At 39.4% G+C, this 17,733-nt stretch overlaps 1 protein-coding gene across 1 annotated transcript in view; it reads right to left on the reverse strand.

Annotated features, from left to right (window-relative positions):
• The window catches only part of COL5A2 (collagen type V alpha 2 chain), a 79,907-nt gene that overhangs the window by 61,584 nt on the left and 590 nt on the right, over positions 1-17,733 (reverse strand). The window contains exons 2-9 of the mRNA XM_074967762.1: positions 13,208-13,318; positions 10,763-10,840; positions 8,961-9,005; positions 7,821-7,874; positions 5,842-5,895; positions 4,242-4,295; positions 1,397-1,450; positions 604-657 (exon numbers count right to left, since the gene is read on the reverse strand). Of these exons, the coding sequence (XP_074823863.1) occupies positions 604-657; positions 1,397-1,450; positions 4,242-4,295; positions 5,842-5,895; positions 7,821-7,874; positions 8,961-9,005; positions 10,763-10,825 (378 nt within the window). The 5' untranslated portion in view covers positions 10,826-10,840; positions 13,208-13,318. The remainder of the gene's footprint in view (positions 1-603; positions 658-1,396; positions 1,451-4,241; positions 4,296-5,841; positions 5,896-7,820; positions 7,875-8,960; positions 9,006-10,762; positions 10,841-13,207; positions 13,319-17,733) is intronic.

Below are 17,733 nucleotides of genomic sequence, written 5' to 3' on the forward strand. Positions count from 1 at the left end.
CCACTGAGCAGTGCAAACGTGGCCTGGGATCTAGCTAGAAGAGGATTAATGGGATCTAGTTTAACATGGATCCACTGATCCCAACACTTGCCAATGACACAAATAATCTACAGCCATTATGCTAACGCACAGACTACAGACCCAAGATGGGGGTGAGGATTTCATCTCCCCAATCCACTGGCACTCCTACATAAAGCCCAAATTCTTCAGCTTTAGGCAAGTAAAGTGGATTGCACAGATAGGGAAATCCCATTCAGTTCTGCTCAGTAACAATGAAATTCTGATCCAAGTAGCAGCCCCAAAAACAGACCAATCACACCTATGGAGCTATTTAATAAGTAAATAAATAATCAGAGAAGTTGGTGACTGGCAGAGGAAGCAAAGTTTTTTTTCGTTTTAAAGATCTATTATCTTCAGCTGTTTTTAGCATTATAGAAAGTATGATTAATCAGTGTTCTTCTACAGGTTTTATTCTCTGGGCTTTAGGATCCTTTTGGATGAAAGACACTAAAATATATAAACATGAATCATTAGGACACTCCAAGAGCTAAACACTACAACTCCTTTGAAACCCAAAACCAAATTTCATAATGAAGATATTACCTTGGATCCAGTTGCTCCGACCTCACCTTTAGGACCGTCAAGTCCTTTGTGTCCCTGTGAGGAGAAATATGTAAGTATAAAGAGATACAGCCAAACAATAATTTATAATATTTATCATTGAAATAATCTTTTATTTAAATATTTTTATCAGGGTGGATCTGAGCTGGGGAGAAAAAGAAAAAATACAAAGAAGAAAAGAGATGGGGAAAATGTTTTAAAATACTTTTCAAATGAAACAGCTGTTTGTGTGAGATACATTTCCTTGGGTTTGTTCCCTCTGAGAACAAGAATCTTGTAAATATATATAAAGAACCTAAAAACAATGAAGAGAAAACTCTGAGCCACAGTAACTCTATTTATTCTCCCTGTAAGCCTATTTATTGCTCCCTGAAGAGGAAACCTGGTCACAAATCTTGGTAATTTATAACTGTTCTGTTTCATAAACATGTCCAACCCTAGAGTTCCCCTTCCTAGTGCCAGACCTGCCAACATGATGGCAGAACAGTTAGCCAAAGGTCAGGTTTGTCCTCACTTGAGTTTAATACAGTATTTGCTTACTTTATTTCTTCCCAGTTGCCTGAGACATTTGAAACTAGAATGGAAAAAACACTAGAGATCAACCTGCACTTAAAGGAAGATGGACTAGGTTTTCTGGTAGGACTTTTCCATCTCTAACTCTCATGATTTTGCCATTACTAAATAGGTCAAATAGTCTACTAGCATCCAATAGGCTGACTGCAAAAACTCCAACGGTTGTAAAGATTATCTGTAAGACAGACAGGTTAATGCTTACCCTGTGGCCCTTTAGACCTGGAAGTCCTGGAGCACCAGGAAAGCCTCGAGATCCCTAAAATAGAAAAACACGAACACAGATAAAGTGACCTACATCTGTACAGTCGATACTCTCCTTACACATCTGAGTAGATACACTTACTGTTAGTGCAGCTAAGACAGGTATGGGAACTAGGAACAAAGTACTAGGTACATCCACTTCACTGATACATATCTAATACACCTTCATCTTGGGGATACAGCATTGCAAGACACACAGCATGTAACAATGAGGCCACGTGAGATGAATGTCCCTTTTATGGTCACCATAATGTCATACTAAAGTTTATAGGTCTCCTAGTAAATAAGGTTTCCCGTTGACTTTACTGGGCCTTGGATCAAGCCCTAAATCCATAACAGAAGTAAGAGAGTAATAATCAACATCACAGCTAGTTTTTTAACGTAAGGAGAAGGGAACCTAACAAGTTAAGTGGGATCAGAAGACAGAAATAATTTAAATTAAAATAAAATCAATTGTCAAATTTTAATCTTTCTCACACTGTGATATGTTGAATCACAAAACACCACTAAAGCAGCCTAATAAGCAAACTGTTTCTGAAACTATCTTAGCAACTATTCAAAAAGTGACCTGGGGTACTTTTACCTGTACAGGAAAATGGGGCAAAACACACAGATTTTTTTTTGTTAAATAAAAGGCCTAAATAATTCCTAGTAAAACAGGTAGCTAGGCCTGTGACAGTATATTGTGTTACTATGTTGCCATATTGTTCACATATGTTTGAAACTTGGAGTACCTTCTGCTCTTGGGCCTCAGTTGAGCAAATTACTTATGCATGTGCCCAACTAATTATTCAATCGCACTATGCACATGCTGAAAGTTAGGCACATGCTTTTAAGTACCTTGCTGAATCAGGCCTTGAACATTATGCCAGGGCTGTTATCATTTCAAAGATTACATTTTCTACTTCTACAGGACAAAGGGGCTCAGTTTCCCCCAAAATGCAAATAGGCAATGAAAGGTGTCATTCCAGTCTCTAAGGCTGGACACCAGGCCTCTCACACATAGATCTGTGTGCTGCAATGAAGCCTCAGAATGTGTATGGAGAAAGGGCATTTAACAAGGAAAACTGAGGCGCAGAAAAAACAAAGGGGTGAAATCCCTGTACTCCTTGCTCTGATTGAGTGTAAAATTGAATTGTCAACATTAGAAAAATGGGAACTCCTTCAACGCAAAGCAGTTGGGATCAGATGGCGAAGGGAAGCATTTTTGGATGCCTGTGACTTCCCCATCATAAATAAAATGACACTTTCATTTCCCCTTCATTGACTGGAATCGCTGTTGAACTGCTAACTATACTGTGGATGACAAACTGCTAAAATGAACTGTTTAATACAAAGAGCAGCATTTTCTTTCGTATTGTCATATTATGTCATAGAGTTTGAAATGTCATGTACCAACATATACCACATCCAATCTACAAAAACCAATAACCCCAGTTCCTCTCTATGTCTGAGTTGCACTCCAACTCAGTAGACAGCACTGGCAGCAAAGAGCTGACCGCAGATCCCTGATCCCCAGCTACTCTCCCCCAGTGGAAGTTAGAGCAGCAGGGGATCTATCCTAAATTTTCCTGTTGGCAAAAGCTCTATAGCAGACCTTTCACCAGACAGGGATCAGGCTCATTGATCCCCTGCTACACAATACCCTCCCCCCCGCCCCAATCTCAACATGCCACCAGCAGGCACACCACATTCACTTAAACTGGAGATCGGAAGGGCATCTCGCCAACTTTACTTCAGCCAAAGATTCCTCCTAAAAAGTAGAATTCTCCAGGGGGAATCTCAGGCTCGTTTAAGGTCCCTTTGTGAGCTTAGGGAACCAGAGAAACCAGCCCAATGAATGCCATGTGTCAGACATGCAACATACCGCAAACTCATCATCTTAAAATAATCTTTCCCCATCATTTATTCTATTAAGTATCTGATTTAATAACTAGTTGCTTTTTTTTTTTGAAAAGACAAAATACAGGAACAGTAAATAACATAGAAAAGGAGAAAAATTTTAAAGTATATCAAATCTGGTTAGAGAAATCCATAAAAATGAGCAGCAGTGATAATTAAGGACCAAATTCTGGTACCCTTTACTTGCACTGAGAGTACCTGACTGTTGTAGTAGTCCTGAAGTCGGTGGCACTACACATATGTGTACTATGCATCCAGTTCGCCCTTACCCTACACCTTGAGTTTTATTTACACCAGTGCAAAGTGGTGATCATTCTGATCTGGTACCACTTTATCCCACACTGGTGTAAATAACAACACAAGATGCTGGGAAATGGTGAATCACGCTCGATGGATTCTATTCATCAGTGGTGTGAATTCATTGCTGTCAAAAATGAATTTCACCATTTTGCAGCATGTGAAAATGTTATTGGCTGCATGGGATGATATTCTGCATCCATGACATCATTCTAGCACAAGCATCCTGGCACAGTTGTTATACATTTATACTTTTTACCTTTAGTTTTAGAGTTCTCTAAGATGGTGACCATAGATAAGAACATACGTCTATAAGAAGGTATACTGACCCCAATCTTAGATCTGGTCTCCTTTGAAGTCTTTTTGAGGCATTGTGGGCCTGTAAAAGAATCCTCAGGGATAACCCAAGACAACCATTGCTAAAATGTAGCATTGTATTAGTTCATTAGTTCATTAAAGAAAACTGACTACAAGTGTATTGAAATAGTAACTGTAACTATTTTGCACCACTTTACTAAAAACAACAAATATATTTATTATTGCCACAAATAGTATGGCTACTAAACTATAAGTTATCATGGTCTTACTGGAGATCCTGGGAATCCAATCTCGCCTGGTTGTCCTGATCTTCCGGTCTCACCCTAAAAAACAAAAAAAGTGAAGATAAAAGAAAGTCAAAAATAAGTTACCTTATTATCTCTCTGTCCAAACTTCATGTCCTCATTCAACAAATCACCTCCATCAGTTTTCTCTCCAGTAACATAAACTAACTACACTCATGTCCTATAATATGTATTTAATTGTGCTGACTACAGTAATAAACTTGACTGCTACATTTATTAATGTAACAAAATTCTTATGAAAACTCTGGAGGATTGGGTTTAAAGTGGGTCTCAAGTGTACTTCAGTGTCACTAGATGGCGCTGCAGAATAGTTTGTTCTGGCTTAGTAAAAAGTTAACCTTTTGTAATGATAAATGAACTTTGTTCATGATCTAAAAATTTTCAGTGGTTTGGGCTTTAGCTTGATATCTTTCCTTGTCTCTGTGCAGAATTCTGAATAATTAAGCATAATTCAATGAAAGCATTTTCTGTGCAATTTGAAGGTGAAAGAAATCTGACTCGAATTGAGTAAGTGAACTTTAAAGAGGATTATTTACAGTTAGCCATAGCCACCAACCAATCCTTTATTTGCACGAATTAGTTATAAAGCATCCAGGGCTCTAGACTTAAAGAAGCTAAAAGGATTTAGGAAAAGGAAAATTCTAGACACAGGTGGTATGACATTCATTACAGATTATAAAGGAAACTAATGGACCTCTTTGGAGTCTGGAAATAGGAGCAACATGGGCTCTATTGGCTTCACTGGATTAAGAGCTGATCCTTTCCTAAAATTCCTATTGTTTGAATTATTTGTACTGTATAATTGCCACTAAGGGAGTTCATTATGTCTTCACAAAATACGATATATTTCCATAACTTTAACTGACTTTTACTTTTAACTCTTTACAACTTGTTAAAATTCAATTTAAGGTGCAACAGTCCTGCTTTTACAAACACAGGATACATGTGCACTACCAGAAAATCCTTCACCTAGTCGTATGAGGTTACAAATTGGTAGCAGAGGAATCATAGACGATAAGGGTTGGAAGAGACCTCAGGAGGTCATCTAGTCCAACCCCCTGTTCAAAGCAGGGATATGTTACTGTAACACATCACAGTTATAACTAACTCATTCCTTCATTTACAGATGTGGTTAAATTTTGAGGAACAAATCAAATGGTTTAAAAATAACAACACATGTCATAGATCCAGATCAATATTATTGTGGTTCTTTTTTCTCCCTAACTGACCATAGTGCTCCAAACAAGGCATCTCAAGCTGAGGGCTAGCAGGGCAAGAAACATTAGGAAGATGCTCCATTTAGCCCTGTGGGGGAGTAAGTACCTTGCATAGCTCACCACTGGCCCCACAAGGTAAAAAAGGGAAACTGTTGACAAGACAGAAGTCTTGTCGTCTTTGCAGGAAGTTAGTAGCTATGATACTGGAGGTGAATAGTGAAGTTACAGTGAAAAGGAAATGGATAGAAATCATCAGAACACACACCTGCACTGCCCAGCAACTGTATATGAGAAGTATACATGTTTTATTAAAAGTAAAACAAGGTACTAAACAAAAAAAATCGTACATCTTCACCAGGTTTGCCTGGAGGTCCTTCAGGGCCCCGAGCACCAACTGGACCCTAGTAATTAAATACATCATACATTAATTAATCAACAGTCCCCCAGAAAATAAATATATTTCATTCTGAAAGGTCATTTTATAAAGACAACATACAGTAGTGAAGAGGATTTTTATTTTCAGCACCATCATAATTCTTATCCCTTCTCAACCATTCTATTCCATAATGCCCTAGGAAAGCGACACTAGGCTTTGAATAAAATGTGGGATGAATTCTATGAGGGCAAAAGTGTATTTTAGTTATTCCAGAGTCTTAGTCAGGATCATGAGCAGGGGCCTTTCAGAGACCTTACACACTGCAGTCAAGTGAAACTAATAGCAATATCCACTCTCTTGGCAGGCAGCGAGGGCTAGCAATTACAGTAGAGTTCTTGGAGTCTGGGCTGTAGTCCTGATTCTGCCCATGACTTGTGTGACCTTGGGACCATCATTCTAATCTTTCTTTTTTAAAATCACCCCACCAGCCATGCAGGGATACTAATGTTTACTCACCTTCAAGTATTTTGAGATCAGTGGATGAAAAGCGCTAATCATGAGAATCATAGGGATATAAGGGACCGCAAGGGTCATCTAGTCCACCCTGCCAGGATGTAGGATTTGTTGTGCCTAAGCCGGGGTGGGCAACCTGCGGCCCATCAGGGTAAGCTGATTGTGGGCCACGAGACTTTTTGCTGACACTGACCATCTGCAGGCACAGCCCCCCACAGCTCCCAGTGGCCGCAGTTCGCTGCTCGCAGCCAATGGGAGCTGTGGGAAGCAGCGGTCAGCATGTCTCTGCAATCCGCTGCTTCCCGCAGCTCCCATTGGCCAGGAACGGCGAACCGCAGCCACTGGGAGCTGTGGGGGGCCGTGCCTGCAGACGGTCAACATCAGCAAAATGTCTCACGACCCACAATCAGATTACCCTGATGGGCCACATGTGGCTATGCTGTAATTTGAACCCATTGCCTCTCGTCCTGCCCTCTGTGGCAAGAGACAATTTTTCTCCATCTTTTTTATGGCATCCTTTCAAGTATTTGAAGACCACTATCATGTGCCCCCCAATCTCCTCTTTTCCAAACTAAACATACCCAGTTCCTTCAGCCTTTGCTCACATGGCTTGTGTTCCTTCCCTTTGATCATCTTTGTCACTCACCTCTGGATCCTTTCTAGTTTCTCTATATCCTTTCTATACAAGTGGTGACCAAAACTGGACACAGTACTCCAGATGAGGCCTAACCAATGCCAAGTAGAGCAGTACTATCACCCCCTGTGACTTGCATGCTGTGCCCCTGTTAATACATTTGCTTTTTTTGCAACAGCATTGCATTGTTGATTCCTGCTGAGGTTGTGATCCACCACAACTCCCACCTCCTTCTGAGCACTGCTGCTGACAAGCCAGTTTTCCCCCAATCTGTATTTGTGCATTTGGTTTTTCCTCCCTATGGGTAGCACCTTACATCTGTCTTTGTTGAATTTCATATTGTTATCTATAGACCAGTTCTCCAATGTATCATATCCCTTTGAATTTTAGCTCTATCCTCCAAAGTGTTTGCAACCCTAGCTTTGTGTCATCTGCAAATCTGATCAGCATGTTCTCTAGTCCTACATCCAGGTCATTAATAAAGACATTAAATAACACGGGACTCAGAACAGATCCCTGTGGAGCCCCACTTGAGACCTCCCTCCAATCTGAGATTGGACTGTTATTTATTAAGTTGACACCCTTTCAAGTTCAGGTGTGGACCATCACTGCCATTCAAAGCAATTAAAACTCAGTGAACCAGTTGAAAAATATCATTACCAGTCCTGACTGCAGCCTTTCTCACATGGTCACTTTGGTGCATGCAGCAAGAGAGGAGCCTATGGTATGGTGAGAATTTAGAATAGTCTCTACTGTTACAGTCTGCAATATTACACTGGGAAGATGCACATATATGACCTTACCATTGGTCCTGGATCCCCAGATTCACCTGGCGGGCCTGTGGGGCCAATACCACCCTAAAATTGACCCAAAAAAGGATAAATATAGAGTAGATTAGAACCAAAGGTAGTGGTCTGGAAAACTGTTACAAATAGTAAAAACTATGCAGGCACAAATTAGCAACCTAGATCGGAATAATGACTGTTCTTGAGACAGTTCGGAGCCAGATTTGAACTCATGTCATGACAATGGAATAAATGAATACCCTGGATCCTAATACCCCTGAAACTTCAGAAGAGTCCTGAGCCACATGCACATTTTGCAGCTCAGCATATCTTTACCCCATCTGAAGCCCGCTCAGTGCTGATACTGAAGCCAGAGAAAGTTAATAGCCAACATTTTCTGTTATTTAAGAGTGCCATAATTAAAACATGTGTTGAGTAAAAAGACCTCTTATGGACCTGATAGCAAATTGGTCTCTCTGGATTAACATGACTGTCTTCTGAAATCTGATAAACCTTCACTGGACTTATGTTGGCACCAAGATTCCTGACTTTCGGTGCAGAAGGTAACTCTGAAGAATGCAGTATTTACTTTAAACAGATTTCTCCTTTGTACATCAAATATCAGGATAAACACTTCACCGAAGTAGAACAGTAACAGAGAGCCACAAACCAGTGGGACTACTGGAGGAGTAAGGTACTATTCAAAATTCACAGGGGTGGCAGAATTTGGCCAGTAAATTTGAAACAAAGCTGTTTCATTGATAACTGGAATCAATTTTAAAAACAGGAAGTAAATTCTGACTTGAGCATAAACTGCACATGCATCTAAGATCATGAGTATCAAGATACCTGTGGTTTGTAAGGCTGAAAAATGACCATGAAATAAAAGAGATTATGTTGTTATTCTCTAAATACAAGACCAGTAATACTTTTTAGGATGGAATTTCTGTGTGTGCACTACATCTTTATGGCTTTAAATCAGGAAAGCACTTAACTGCATGCTTAAGTACATCCCTAACTAGTAAAGGACTTACACCTTTGATGAGGGATACTTTCCAGAAACAGGGCCTACATGAAAACTTTAGATACCATGCACTCTGCCTGTTCTTATTCCTTTTGTGTACATCTATGCTAAATACCATGGAACAAATCACTTACTTGTTGTCCTTGTAGACCCTGAGGACCTCTTGGACCCACTGGACCCTATTAAAAACACAAGGGCTTGTTAAACAGTCTTAAAATAAATGAAATCAAATCATCTCACCATGTAAACCAAGCAGAAGGGCATGTCTGATGGTGACCTTCAAGCTAATACTTCTATGGTCAAAGCCTCTGGAAGCATAATCAGCTGATACTCAGTAGACGCTGGGCTGTTAGGTGCAGAAGGGAGTCAAAAGGGGAAGGGAAGAAGAGGAAGGGAGTTGAAGAAGAATCAGAAAATTGGGAGGCATGTAATTCAGAAGGGGCTGAAAACCTTGGATTGCTTTCTCTCTGTAGAGTCACTAAATGTGAGAGGAGAGAAACTCTCTTCTTAGTTATGTCACAAGCTTGGAATGTGTGGTGAGGCCTTAGGTCCTGTGAGGCTTTGAGGCCTGCATCACTCTACAACAAAAATGTAACAATCAAAAATAAACTTGTCAAGTACAATGTAGCCAAATGTCATGTTTAATTAATTCCAAGCCCAAACTCAAATCTCTGCCTCATTATTCAAATGAGTAGAACTGTAGGACCAGTGATGTACTGTGCCTATTCTGCTACACTAAATGTATGGGAGAGGGCCTCAGTAGTGTTTTGAATTTGTGAAATCTTAACAACTATTTTTAAAGGGTCGAGTTTCACAATACATTTTTTCAGAATTTCATGAAATTTTCCTCCCTAAGAAAGGAGGGATATTTAAGAAAAATAACTTATTGAATTGAAACCTCAACTCTGAGAGCAATAACAATTTTGTTTGAAAGCAATTCTCACCCGGCTTCTAGGAACACTAGGGAAATAAGAGAGAATACTACAGGAGAGCAGAATTTGCGTTTTGACAAAGTCACAAAGAACTGGTATCATACAAGTTTCATGTTCCGTCTTAAACACAGAACCCATGGTTTTCAAGTGGGTTCCATATTACATTTCCAGTACAAGGAGTGGGTAAGAGAAGGAAACAGCAACAGACCAATAAAAAATATAGGAACAAACAAGTAAACCACCGGGTGAGAATCAAATGTTGGGTTGAAAAGAAAAGAAAAAGGAAGATACAAAATTTCTAATCCATAGCCCAATAAAGTCAATGTAAAGGCTCCAATTAACATCAGTTGACTTTAAATCAGGCCCTAGATGAAGCAGCATTTTAAAAAGTGAAAAAGAGCAGTTTTGAAATGAGATTTAAATTTTTGAAAAGGGCCAGAAAAATAAAGCAAGGGGAGCTGTAAAGAGCTTGGGCTAGAAGGGAAAAAGCATCATATTTAGAAATGGGAATGGAAGAAAAGGCAATATCCATGGAGACAATACTGTGACAAAGTGAGTGAAAGGAATAAAGAGAACACTGAGAGCAATAAACTAAGGAGGACAGGTTTGGGCAACAGAATTATTAAATTTAAGAGTGACAATTTCAAGTCACTTAAAGTTGAGAATTTATTTATTTTACTACATGTCAAAGACCGTGCAAAAACACAAGCAGTGACAAAAGTGGAGGTCTTTCATACCATATCGCGTGGTAAGAGCTAACATATTGAGAGTAAGAGAGCAAGAGAAACAAGAGCGCTTACACGCTCCCTTCAGCTAAAAGAATACTTTTTTCATCTCTTTTACATAAACATTTAAAACGACACAAAAGCATTCTGTGTTAAGTGCATTTAGATAAAGGGAGCATATGGCATTTGGGTGGATGTCTTTGCTATTCATTCATTTCTTGCATACATATTCTACTTCAGATCTGTTCTACCATACAGAGGTACTCAATGTGTTCTCACCACTGAACCGGGCATGAATCCCATTTGACTACTGAGTCCAGATTTCTCATCCAATCCTGCCATCTGAGCTGAAAACGGCTGTAAAAATGAGAAGCCCAATTTTAGCTGGCAATTGTGTTCATGATGCAAAAGTCAGAAAACTACACAACTCCCTTTTCATTATTTATATTGGCTCTGCAGTGCTAAAGAGGAAAACCTTATTTTTGTCATTAAAAGAAAAACCTTCATTCACTTAAACAGAAGTTGGATCAGGACCTCAAAGAGCAGCTGAGTTAGGTAATTCACAATTTGCATGCTTGCTTTTCAAACCATACTGCACTTTAATCCAAAAAAAGATTTTTTATTATTATTATTAAAGGAAAGATCTTCCTTGAAATGAGATAAATTTCTCTTTCACTGACTTTAAAGTTATACCCATCTTAATCTTGGCTGCAGACACTTTTCAGAGTATTCTGAGCCTTACATGATTTATTTTGTTTTCACATAAATGTCCTTAACATTCAGAAATATCGGAAGCTAAGTCAAAAACTAGCTGATTTTTTCTTCCATCTTAAATAGCTTTGACTGTATTTCCCTTAGTCAGCAAAGCTGAAGAGCAACTGTTGTTCTTGTGATCCTGTGCCAGCCCACAAAACAAATTAATTAAAGCAGGGAGGGTTTTCAACAAACACGAACCCCTCTCTTGCCTACTTGCTTGTTGATATGGTTGAACAACCAAGCCTTTTTATTTTGTTTATTTAGGGCCAGCTCCTCAATTGTGACTGAGGAACATTCATTGCCCTTTGCACTCCTCTGACCCTATAGGTGCACCATATCAGATTGGTCCCCTACCACAGTGCGCAGGTGCCTGAAGGCTGCCCTGTCCTGTTCCTACCATGGGACCATTACACAAGCCAGGATTCTCTTGGAAGCAGGGGAGCTATGGCCATACTTCTTCCTTCTACACTTTCTAGGCCAGCTGCCACAAAAGATGGGTGGTGTAGCAACCACTACAGCAGTACTGTACCACAATGCTGGGGATATCATTGGAGGGCTGGATCAGCTGGGTTTAGGGTCACTTAGAGTAACATAAAGAGCCAACATGCTGCCTAGCGTTATCAGGGCTTGATTCACCACTACATTACTCCAGTTTTACATCGGTCATCAGCGTAATTCCCTTGGTTTCAATAGCATTATAGTGCTACAAAACCAGTAATGCAGTGGGGAATCAAGACATATATGTTTAGAACAGCAACAAATGATGTAATTTACAAAATATGAAAAAGAACAATTTTATTTCAGATTAACCCGTGATCAATCCTACACTTCATAGAATCTTGGTAAAGAAATGTCTTGCAGATCACCTAATCGACATCCATGCTGTGCAGGATTGCTTCCTACAGAACATCCCTGAATGCTTCATCTAGCTTTACGTCTGAATAGTTCCAGAGAAGGGGAATCCACTGCTTCACCAAGAAGTGGGCTCCATCATACTTCAGATAACTTAATAACAAATTGACTCATTGTCCAGCCTAAATTTCCCTTTGCTAAATTCCATCCCATCATTTCTCTTCATTTCTTCATGAACCATCACACTATTTCTCTTCAATCCCTTGGGGCCTGGAAGGACTCCTATTGACTCCAGTGCATATTGTTTTGGGATTTTTGTAAGTGCTAAAATATACATACTAAATTCTTTCAGAACTTCCTCAAAGTCAGACCTTCCAAATCATTAATCCTCTTGTTGCCACCATTTGCATCTTCGGCAGGCACTTTCCACCCTTTCCATTAGCTTCTTATTTGATCAGTTTGTTTCCAAAGGTTGGTTCAGTTTAATTAAAAGGAAAGGATTTCTTTCTCTCACACCTCCTCCAGCCATTTAGTATAGAGCAGAAGTAATTCAGGGGGTGGATTAAATTACCTGGATGGTCTTTTCCAAGCCTACTATCTATAAGCACATGAAAGTAGAAGGTTAACATCCCCATCCTCTCAGAGATGCAACAGAAATTGAGAGCAAGAATCATCTTAACTATTCATAAAAAGTATCTAGTCACTAATTCAACCTGTGCTGGTTAGAAAACTTAAAGTTAGAAGACATTGAAATAAATACCAACATATGTAAATACTTAAATCTTGATTTACTGCATGTACAAAACACAACCACACTGACACTCTGAAATTTGATCACTTACCATTGGCTGGCACCACACTCACTATGCTTCTTCACCCATGGCCCCAGGTATCAAAGAGCAAATCATTCATTTTAATGAGAATGGGTGGTAGAGATTAATGACCGGACTGGAATCATATCCACAACACCCCAACCCTAAGACATCTTTCTATGGCCAGTTTTGCATTTCTGAAAGGCAGATCCTGTGGTAAATGGGAATTGGGGGCATTTGGCACATTGATTGATCCAGTCCATCATCCACCTGGGTCCCATTCTTATGCATCTATAAAACTTACCACACTCCTCCCATCTGGTCCTGAGTGAGTTGGATGTCCTGGGGGTCCAGGATCACCAGGCTGTCCAGGGATACCAGGTTCCCCATCAATCCCTTGAGGACCACGAGGACCCTTGAAAGAAAGTCAGCAGAAAGTTAGTACAGATACATACCAAATATATTAATGAGCTTCTTTAGACTTTACAAATGCTTGACTAGCTTTTATTAAAACCAAGGGAAATGGTAATGTTTCTGCTGAAAAGGTCCGCAAGCAGACAGCATCCCCCATAAGTACTCAAGCTAGTTAAGTCCAAAGCTGACTGCAAACAGTTACAAAGGGATCTCACAAAACTAAATAAAATGGCAGATGAAATTCAGTGTTGATAAGTGCAAAGTAATGCACCTTGGAAACATAATCCCAACTATACATACAAAATGATGGGGTCTAATTTAGCTGTTACCACTCAAGAAAGAGATCTTGGAGTCATCGTGCATATTTCTCTGAACACATTACTCAGTGTGCAGTGGCAATCAAAAAAGTTAACAGAATGGGGGGAACTATTTGGAAAGGGATAGATAATAAGTCAGAAAATATCATAATGCCATTATGTTAATTTGTGGTATGCTAACACTTGGAATACGGACAATAGTTCTGGTTGCTCCATCTCAAAAAAGATGTATTAGAATTGAAAAATGTACAGAGAAGGGCAACAAAAAAGATTACAAGTATGGAACAGCTTCCATTTGAGGAGAAATTAATAAGAGTGGGACCATTCAGCTTGGAAAAGAGACGACTAAGGAGGGATATGATAAAGGAAAATAAAATCTGTAAAATCATGAATGGTGTGGAGAAAGTGAATAGAGAAGAATTACCCCTCACATAACACAAGAACCAGGGGTCACACAGTGAAATTAATATGCAGCAGATTTAAAACACACAAAAAAGGAAGTATTTCTTCACACAATGCACAGTCAACCTGTTAAGGCGAAAACTTAACCAGGTTCAAAAAAGAATGCAATGAGTTCATGGAAGATAAGTCCATCAGTGGCTATTAGCCAAGACTGTCAGGGACGCAACCCCGTGTCCTGGGTATTCCTAAACCCCTGACTGCAAGAATCTGGAACTGGACAACAGGGGATGGATCACTCAATGATTGCCCTGTTCAGTTTATTCCCTCTGAAGCATCTGATACTGGCCACTATCAGAAGACAGGATACTGGGCTAGATGGACCATTAGTCTGACCCAACATGACCATTCTTATGATCATTCCTGGTCCTCAGACAAGAAGCACTGGCTGGAAGTAACAGCAGCCATCAAGTACAGAGATAAATTAGACTGTCTTCTTTAAAAATATTCTTTTAGGGGCCCAGGAACAGTTCATATCATTCCCAAAAGCTGTTTATTGTGGCTTTAGAAATGCTTAGCCTTGCACACAGTGTAAGTGTAGCAAGAATTATTTTTCTAAAAATAGAATGTTTGATTAGAAGATATCCAGAGTAGATTTCAATGAAGCTGAATGTTTGCAGCCTCCTATCAGAGACAGACCTCCAACTATCATGAATTTGCTGCACAAATGACACACAAGCACAGGGCTTGCCTAATCTTGAAATGCTAGAGCAGAGCAACTGTGCCACTGCAATGCTTTAGTAGACACTACCTACACTGACGGGAGGGTTTCTCCTGTCAGCACAGGTAATCCACCTCCCTTAGATGTGGTAGCTAGGTCAAAAGAGAAGAATTCTTCTGTCAGCCTAGCACTGTCTACGTTGGCTCACCTACACCGCTTTTTCACACCCCTGAGCAATGTAGTTAAGCTGACTTAATTTTCTAGTGTACACCAGGCCTCAGAATGTGATCTATACCAGTGCAAATACGAGCTTAACTGATGCCAAGGAGTTACCTCAGATTAGCAGTGGCATAAATTAGACCAGAATCTATCCCATAGCTTCTCTGAGTGACTACAGTCACATAGTCATTCTAATGAATTCCATATTGTCCCCTTTCCCCTGCATCCAGCTTGTATGAGAAGAAGAACTAAATAAAGAAGCAGTTGGCAAGACATCAATGGAGTTAAACAGCTAAAAATCAATAGAAATATTTCATGGACACGTAAAAATCCATTTTTAAATGAATAAACACTTTGAAGTATTTGCTCCGACCACCACTTTCACTTCTACCTACACATAGAGAGATATGTTTGATTATAGTGAAGGAAACATTTTATGAGCCTTTGAACCTTGCTAAATCTCTATAAAGAGCCCGCAAACATAAAACTTATGAAGTCTTCATTAATGAGCCGTCATTACAAACACATGCTGTGCTACTATAACAATCTGGCTTGCTTTTATTTCTATTTGATAAGGACTGTAATCATCTGAGGGTTTATTGTGCACTGGAATGAGTCCCCTGGGAGTTTGGGGACTGCATTAGGATAGCCCATGCCTACTTGTGACCGTAGGACCATATCAGCTACTAAAGAACTCCTGAAAACTCCCAGGGGACAAGTTAATGCTTTCTTTCATAATTCTAGCTATATCGTTTTTAGGGTCAGAAGTCATGTGATCCTAGCAATATGGGAGAAAAGCAGCCTTTTCCCTTAACATACACATACACACTGTTTGAATTTCAGTTCTAGTTGTTGACTGGACAGGAGCTATGGACTAGAATGAGTTCATCCCTGCAGGATGGATGTGCAGAGGGTAAGTCTACTAGAGTCTCCTCAGGTACCTGAACTTTGTAAGAAATCCTGCATTATTATTTAATATGTAAATTACAGTAGCACCCACAGGCCCCAGACAATATTGTGCCCCATTATACTAGGTCTTATACAAACAGAGGTAGACATAATGCCAGCCTCAAAAATCTTACAATCTAAAAAACAGGAACAGTGTGTTTTTCTATTTTCTTTTCTTTGTTCTGGAATGAAACAGACAGAATCCACTCATAGGAAGGAAAATATGTATGCCAACGAACAATGGGACAAGCTTTTCTAAAATGACAAGTGATTTTGGATGTCCAACTTGAGACACCTTAAAGCAGCCTGATTTAGGAGAAGGTGAGGAGCGCCTGTCACCTGGGAATCAAGCCTCTTTAAAATGTCTCAGGTTGAGCACCCAAAAAATTGAGGCACCCAAAATTACTAGTCACGTTTGAAAATCATGGCCAATAGTATATATTTGTTGTCTCCAGATGTTTTATTTTGTTTTGACTGGCCTACAAGCACTGAACCCTCCATGCTAAATGGAGTTTGAGGGCAACAATGCACTAGCCTTATACCAAAACAGTTTTTTAGACACATACTTTGTGGAAGGAAAAAATATAATGTGAAATTCATCAGCTGCAACATCAACACTGTGGAATGAAAACTAGCAAATTGTGTGTTTATATTTATTTGGAGAGGACAACTAATCAGCTGGAGTTAGCTCATATTGAATGTTTTAGTTTTGTAAAACCATTTTGTTCATCCCTGTTCATCTTTTAGTAACTCAGCAAACATGGGGAGAATTTAAGTAAGAGATATTCCAGCTAGGCCACAAGGTGGCATCCTTTGAACATGCACACAGTTTACTGCAAATACAGTAATACTGTGGTCATTTGTCATTGGTCTTCAGAAAACAAAAGATTAAAGTTTTGCCTTTGATATTATAGTGAAAGAAAATAGTCCATGGTAAAACAGCTTCAAACCACAGTTTGTCATACTATTAAGGCACTCATATAATTAATACCTACTGTACCAGTATACTAAGTGAAACTAGAGCCCCCTGAACAAGATTTAGTTTATTTTCAATCATGTAAAAACATTACTTGTAAAAACTAAGAATAATAATGTTTGAATTCAAAGAAGTAACTGGTTCAATCCCAGGAGGCAGATTGCGGAAACGAAGGTTGCTGTTGCTCAACAGACAGCTACATTGATTCTTATTTCAAAACTCCTCCTCCCACAATGCAATGTATTTTATAAACCTACAACTGCTAAACTCAACCACCAAGTGGCATTTCATCACATTACATGATTAACAAATAATCTGATGCCTAAAATAAAAGTAGAAAAATATGACACTGCTTCATTTACATATAAATGTTTTTTGTTTTTCTTAAATGCAGGTCCATAAGGAAATAGAAAGTCAGCATTAGCATGGAGGCCCCCCTTTCCAAAAGCAGCCTCAAAACTTCGGGTGGGAGGAGTGGGGGTGGAATGGAGTAAAGTATTCTTATGGGTCTAAGAGGTCTGGCCTTTAGTCAGGGCCAGAGGCAGTCAATGAGAACTTCCTCTGTATTAAGGGATGAGAGAGTATATCCAAGATAAACTGACATAATCTTGCTGTTTAAAATCTAAAAACCTGTTTAAAGCAGCACCTGCATTTTTGCTGTGGTTCTGTTTCAGTAAGGCACATGTTGGAGAAGCAGTCTACCATTATAAAGCATAATCCTATTTCAAAGGCTCTGTACTAGAACATTATGGAGCACAGAAGAGAATTTTGAGATTGAAAGGATCCTTTTTAGACCCACTTGAAAGAACCTCAACTCCTTTGATATCTTCACCATT

Source organism: Natator depressus, chromosome 11, assembly GCF_965152275.1.
Source record: "Natator depressus isolate rNatDep1 chromosome 11, rNatDep2.hap1, whole genome shotgun sequence".
Lineage (NCBI taxonomy): Eukaryota > Metazoa > Chordata > Testudines > Cheloniidae > Natator > Natator depressus.